Consider the following 7,177-nt stretch of genomic DNA (forward strand, 5'->3'; position numbering starts at 1 on the left):
AGTTGTTGCAACATCAGACCTTTGTCTCCCTCTAGCGGCCAGGAAGTGTCTCTACAGGTCTTGAAGGTAAACTACCCAAAGCACTACATGCCAGACTCATGCAGCACAGTTAGAAAGTCCATTCTCCCTTCCGTACCATGCACCCTGGTAGAGGCACATCCTGGGGGTACGGGGTCTTCTCATTTGTTGGAAGCTGGCTCCACGTAAAGGGCACGGCCTGCTGGCTCCATTGCTGGGAGGATGGACAGTGCGCTCGGAAGTTCTCAGATGCCAGCTGGAAAGTGGTCCTTGGGTACATGTTATCTTGCAGCAGAGGGAAGGAGAATCCATCTCTGTGGAGTTGGCGTGGAGTCCTGTCCACGGTCCGTGGCAACATGTCACACAACTGCTGAGGAACTGACGGGAGGACAGACTTTCAGAATCCGGCATACCTGTACATCTAGGTCACAGAATAATTTTGCATCTGTGCCATGAATGATTTTTTTTTTCCTACTTCTTCCTTCAATGCTATTTTCTTCAAGCTTAATTATTCAAGGGTCAACGTAACTGAAACGGATGTGGTGATGATATAAAACCCAATTAAGCTTTGATGCAATCACAGATGCACCAAAAATGATTCAATCCTATCTGGAAACTGGAAATATATTAAACTGCTAAAGTGTTCACGAAAAAAAAAATAATAATTACACAGGAAGAATGGAAGTAGTTGGAACTATAATTACAAGGGGTTTATCCAAATTCAGAAAAATCATACTTTAATGGTCATTGCAGTCTCAATTATTCATTAGTGACGAGGACGGACGGATATGATTAAGGATGAGTATATCGAAGGCGCAGCTCATCTTAGATTTTTTGATCACGTTAGATCAAGCCAGAGAGGCCAGACTGGCATTGTTTGGACATGGACAGAGGAAGAGTAGTGAGAAGAAATCTGTAGAAAAATGTTGAGGCTGAAACTGTCAGACAGGAGGCCTAGAAGAAGACAAAGAGGATATTTATGGAGTTAAAGAAGACATGAAGGTTGCTGGTGTGAGAAGATGAGGTTAGATGGAGACAGATGATTCGATGTGGCGATCCCTGAAAGGGAAAAGCCAAAAGAAGATCCAGTCTCCATTATTCAACCCCATAACTAGAAGGCACACATTTCCACATCAGAAATGGCCTGGTTCAATATGTAAAGGGCGTTTATTATCCGGTGTGACTGAGAAAGAGCAGCTCAAATCCCTGGGCTGCTGATGGTTTCATTGCCTGTCAGGAACATGTATGTCAAGGGAGTTGTGGAAAATTTTCAGAAAAGTTTAACTGAAATGTACAAAAAGAGCAAAGGCCCAGGAATTTCCTAGAAGTGCAACCTTCAGCTTGGTTTTAAGTTTGAGGTTAAAGGAACAAAAGCTCTACCACCTACATGTGGCAGAAAATGGAGTTAGATTCCTGAGGAAGCTGGTGATCAAAGACCTTTGACTGACTGCAGAAGACCTGCAGCAAGACTTTGTCAGAGAAGAAACGTCGTGCCTGCAAAGAAGCTTGCTGGGATGTCAGTGATGCTCTGGGCCTGGAAACCTACAGTATCTGGAGGTCAAGATGAGGTCAAGTGTCAGGAAACTGTGAGGAATGTCTGTGAGGAAGCTGAAGCTTTGGTATCATCGGATTTTCAAATGGGTCGCTGATCCTTATCTTACCTCTGAATCCACCAAGGTTTGGATTCAGTGGAAGGTCTGTACAACATTACAGTGTTGTCTTATAAGAACTACATTGAAAATCTCTGCTTGTATGAAAACAATGCAGGGACAGCACACAAACTAAAGAACATCAATGAACTGTAGGTCTTTGGACGTGTGGAGAGGACGAAGATTCCTCAGAAAAGCTGCCAGAAGCTGGTGTCTGGCTATAAATCAGCAAGTAACAGAAAAAGGCCGCTATACTAAGAGCTTGAGATGCTTATCGTTTAGCCGATGAAAAATTTAAAGACTGCAGTGGACATTAAAAGTCAATTTGTTTATTATTGGAGAAATTCTTTGTATTACAATGCATTTTGAGATATTTAAATTGTTCTTTTTGGATTTGTTTATTAAAACCACTTAAAGGTTTTACATTTCACCAAAAACAACTCATTTGTGGCCTTGCGGTTAAGAATTTTAGACGCAACTGCGTACTAAGAGAATGGGTTTGACATTACCAGGATGATTAGATAACAAAGTCTTTGGTTTAAAAATGTTCTTGATCATTTAGAATCTTAGAATATCCCACAAACACAACGCAAAGAAGCACAGTGTTGAGTCCTTGTCCAACATAGCGTACGATCGGTGGTCCTGTCCCTGACCTGAGGCTTCTTGCACCATTGACGCTGACAGTATCATAAACTGTAAAATTGACAGAAGCCTCTGCTTTTTGACGTACCATGTTTCCAAATAAGTAAGAAGAAAACGTTCTGTTATTATGGTATTGACAAATCCCTGCATGTAGCAGAGATATGAAACAAGTTAACTCTTCTCTGACATTAACAAATGAGCAAATGATTCGTTGGGATAAAGTAGATGGTATTTTTGGCCTTGTCTGTGTATTATAAGACACAGACGAGGTGTTATAAGATCCGTTTGTGTATCGTTTGAAGTTCACGCTGACTATCTGAAACATCCGAGACGACTTTTCACATTGATATTGGATTAGACAAAGAAATGGCAGAATAAGTTTGTATGTTAATCTTTTGAGTTTAAAAATGGTTGGCTTATGTAGGAGATTAAAACTTAACTCTGACAAAAGATGTTAGTGAGATCTTACCGGCTGCTGTTTTACAGAAGAAACCATTTTGTGGCTTCCTGGTGACTCTGGGTGGTAAAGTGCTGTTTTGACAGTTCATTCTTAATATACCCGGTTCCTACAATCAACAATGAGTGGATTTTAAAACGTGTAGAGCTCCCTCTGTTAAAGTGAACATATGGGTGATGTAAAAAAAAAAAAAAAATGGCGACTGTGAGGAATCTGTTCAAAAGTTTTTTTCCACATAAAATGACACACATCCTGTCCATATGTCCTCCTCCTGACTGATACCTTTAGACATTGGGATTGTGTTGATAGTTTTGAACCTTTGTCTTCAGCTAAAGAATGCAAATGAGAAAATGTCTGGTAAACACTCATTCAAATAATGCATATATAAAGATTGGTCTTGTTGGTGTGCAAAAACTTAATGTATTTATGTATAAAGTGCTTTAAACCCCAATAGGCAGCTAAAGGCTCTGTACAAGTGAATTTTATTAAAAAAAATCTGAGAATAATCTGAGTGATACAATATAAGGTTTACAATACAGACAATAAAATCAGCAAATCTGTGAAGTTGGCCAAAATAGCTAATCCTGACAATCACATTGAAACAGCTGAACTTTATTTCATTTTGATGGAAATTTTTTTAGGTCTAACAAAAAGAAAACTGATTACTGAAACTGAACCAAAAGGTGTTTCAACAAATTTGTATAGGGAATGCACATTTGTGCAGGAAGGTTATTGCAACCTTTATGTTTCAATTTATTTTTCCTCTACATTATAGCTTTTCTCTTGAACTGTACGGGATCTATGTCACACATGTGGAAAAAAGCTTTGACATCAGTTATCAGTCATTTTATGCCACAAACACATCTTGAAAACCTAATGTTTGAACATTTTCAAAGCTAGAAAAACCAAAAGTAACAGAACAAGATGATATAAATGCTTTAGCAATCCCAATTGATTAATACATAGATTAAAAGGGTGAAGAACTCAAATTTTAGTTTAGGTTGTACAGCAAAGGCTGAATTAAAGAAGCCTTGACATTTTGAAATACAAAATAAGTCCCATACCTGCGATGTGAAGCTGTGTGACTGGGCTGGATTTAGAGGAATCCATCCTCTTTGCTGCTGCAAACCTGAAGCTGTAGGAGAGAGAGTGCTTTGTAAAAATGTATGAATATGTTTTTGTTTTGATTTTTGTTGTTTCCTTTTTTTTGGGGGGGGGGGGGTGCGGCTTTTCACTGCAACTCTTTTAGGTGACATCTTTTTTGCAAATGTAACCCCTGCTGGGAATTTCTCCCAAATAAATGGCTGTGTTGTATTTTTTCATCCTTACTCTTGGCTCTACTTCTCTGTTTGGTCTCCCTCCTCCATTTAGCCCGTCTGTTTGAAAACCAAACCTACAAGAAGGATATGCAGCATAATGACACATATTGCTGAATAGGTGTGCATCTACAAACTGATTTGCCGATTTTTAAATAAAAAATAAAAATAAAGCGTACCTTGATGGTGTCCTCGGGAAGTTTAATTTCAGCCGACAGTTTCTCTCTTGTGCACAGATCAACGTACTGGCTCTGGGAGAATTCTGGTTTGGGACAGATGAACAGGCACTTTGTTGAGCGGAAACACGCTGAAATGTCACAGGACGCCGATGATGAGCTGGATGATTACCTTGCTCGAGTGCTCTGCTCTGCTCCGGGGTGAAAGTGGTGCGGTTCCTGTGCCGGGCGTCTTCAGACATCTGGTCGTCAGAGCTCATCACTTGCTCATTTGCTTCTCCAACCACAGGATGACGATCTGCAAAAAGTGCATTAGCTTATTACACAGGCTAAAACTACCATAAGATTTGTCTATGTACACCATGAAAGGAATTTTGAAGGATATTTAGTATTATTCATAAGAATCCTTTTACTTTTAATTACACCTATTAATTTGGACATGATTTTTTTTTTCCAGTAATATATGGACATATGTCTATTAAACCTAAATTTTAATACTTGACTGGGATTCAAGTAAGCTAATTACACAATTAAAACAAACAGAACCTTTTGAAATTCTCTGTAAATTGTAATCTTAGGGAATGCCCTTGTAAATGGACTTGACTTGTACAGCGCTTTCCAGTCATACTGACCCCTCAAAGCGTTGTATACGGTCATATTCCTGCCTAAAATGGCTAGAATCACAGAAGTTTGCATTTTGTAACATTTTAACATTTAGTTTGGCCTGACTGTTGAAATGAAAGTGAAGACCATGGTCTGATTACAAGAGCTGTTTGATGCCGTAAGAAAGAAGACTGTAGGAGTGCAAAGAGTTAACTTTAGCTCTCTGGGGAACCATGAGGCCCACAATAAACATTACCAACGATAACTTGGACAAAGACCAGGACGTTTTCGAACAATGTTGTTTTGGTAAATCAGTCTAAAGAAGAACTTTTTGGACAGAAGAACAGAAGACATGTTTGGCATAAATTAAATGCATCATTCTTGGACAACCTCACAGCAGCTGTGAAGCATAGATGTGGGAGGTTTATGGTTAAGTGGATGCTTTTCTACACCAGGAAGTGGCCAGCTCAGCGTTATTGACTAAACCGTTAATTCTCCCATGTATCAGAGGTTGATCTAGGAGAAATGAAGGCAGTCTGTATGAAGCTTAAGCATAATTGGCCCCTGCATTATGTGAGTGACACAAAACACACCAGTAAATCCACCAAGGATTAGAGAACTGAGTCACAGGCTGGTCTTGATCTCGTTCAGATGGTTTGCGGAGACTCAAAACAGGGTAACAGAAACTCCTTGGACATCTCACAGCAGAAAGTGAGCGCCTGGGCTTACTTTCCCCAGAGCGACGTCATAGACCGGTACGTGGCTACAAGATGCACCTCATCTTTGTTCCATCTGCATAACAATAAAATGTGATGCTTTGGTTTACATCGGAAACCCAGCGGGAGCATTTAGAGAACAAAAGGTCCAACAATGGATCTTTGAGGGAAACCCTCTTTTAAATATACATTAAAGATGAGTTTGGATTGAGAGATTTTAGCTGAATTATGTTCATGTTCATAAACTATGCAGATTTTACTGTCTCCCCATTAAATGAATAAAATCGAAACATAAATGACAATGTACACTGAAACGAGAAAAAAATATTTTGTGTAAAAACAATTATCTCAAAAAAAGAGTAATTTATTTCGTAAGGTAGTAGATCTTTAAAAAAAACGTGAATTATATTTATTTTGGTTTTAGCTGTTAAACTTAATTTTTGGAAATATGTCCATCTAAGTAGATCCAATGCAAGGTTTTACTCCAAAATGGCTTGTTTTATTTATATACTTATGTCGGTGTAAAACTTGAAAAAAAATAGATTGAATGAATGAATAGATGAATGAAAAAATTACATTTTTGTCAAAGTGAAACCTTTTGACAACTCACCCTCTCCAGCCCTGATGGGAGCGTTGACCTCCATGCACATTGTTCCATGGTCCAAGTGGATCCTTCTTAAAACCCTATTTATGGACGACACCTTCCAGGAAACAGTGCGCAAAAAGCTTCATCAACTGCGGTTTTATAGCCAGGACTCATAAGCGTGTGTCGTTCTACTTACGCTAGGAATTTTAGTGGCTTTAAACATTCGTGCAAGCCGTTTTCGTATTTCCCACGCAAAAATAGTCGGACTCTCCCTCTTGCACTGGATGATTGTGGAGATGACGCCTGGGGTGAGGAGCCGAGGGCGGCTCCCTCCAATGGATTCGGACTTCACCAGCCCTGTGCGCCGGTAGCGGCACAGGATCTTGCTGACGCACCCATTGGACACCTGGAAAGACGCACCGAGCAAGGCGCAATCCATTGCTGATCCATTTCACTCACACAGGCCAAAATTGGTTCTGGTTGCCAACCACCCCGAAACGAGTGTTTATCTGAGCTGTTAGGGTTGTGCGTACCTGGAGAATCCTGGAGATTTCACTTGGGCGAACGCCCTCCGATGCCAGCTCAACCATTTTCATTCTCTTGGATTCTGGAAGAGGTCTGCCGTTGAAAAACGTCCCTCCTAACTGGTTGACGCTTCCGCCACCTTACACCATATGCTGACCTTTAATAACGCATCTTAAAACACTGAATAGATGCATGCTTAAAGTGGGGGAACCGACCTTGGCTTTGCGGATTGATGCGTGTTCCGTACATCTGCGCTTGGTTCCAGGCTGGCTGAAAATCAGAACAACTTAACCGCGCAGGACCGAATCCAGAATGAAGAACGAAGCGTTTGAACTCCAGACACCTTTTATAAAGGACGGTGTGCAGAATCAAAGCCCTTAGCGGAGATTTATAGCCCTGCAAGAGGGAAACGTAACGCGGTGGCCTGCATGCGTCCTGAAAGGTCAATAAAACTGGGAGGGCGTTTGGGGATACAACTGGGCTTAGATT

General features: G+C 40.4%; 1 protein-coding gene across 1 annotated transcript; it reads right to left on the minus strand.

Moving 5' to 3' along the window:
* Nucleotides 1-109: 109 nt before the first annotated feature.
* Nucleotides 110-7,056, minus strand: pax4 (paired box 4). Its single transcript, XM_021320119.2, has 10 exons — nt 6,904-7,056; nt 6,697-6,827; nt 6,360-6,569; nt 6,188-6,278; nt 4,431-4,556; nt 4,262-4,344; nt 4,096-4,159; nt 3,831-3,901; nt 2,779-2,875; nt 110-396 (listed from the first exon to the last, which is right to left on the minus strand). The coding sequence occupies exons 1-10, from the start codon at nt 6,935-6,937 to the stop codon at nt 110-112; spliced, it is 1,194 nt and encodes a 397-aa protein (XP_021175794.2). The 5' UTR covers nt 6,938-7,056.
* Between the last annotated feature and the right edge of the window lie 121 nt (nt 7,057-7,177).

Source organism: Fundulus heteroclitus, chromosome 17 (genome assembly GCF_011125445.2).
Source record: "Fundulus heteroclitus isolate FHET01 chromosome 17, MU-UCD_Fhet_4.1, whole genome shotgun sequence".
NCBI classification, from domain to species: domain Eukaryota; kingdom Metazoa; phylum Chordata; class Actinopteri; order Cyprinodontiformes; family Fundulidae; genus Fundulus; species Fundulus heteroclitus.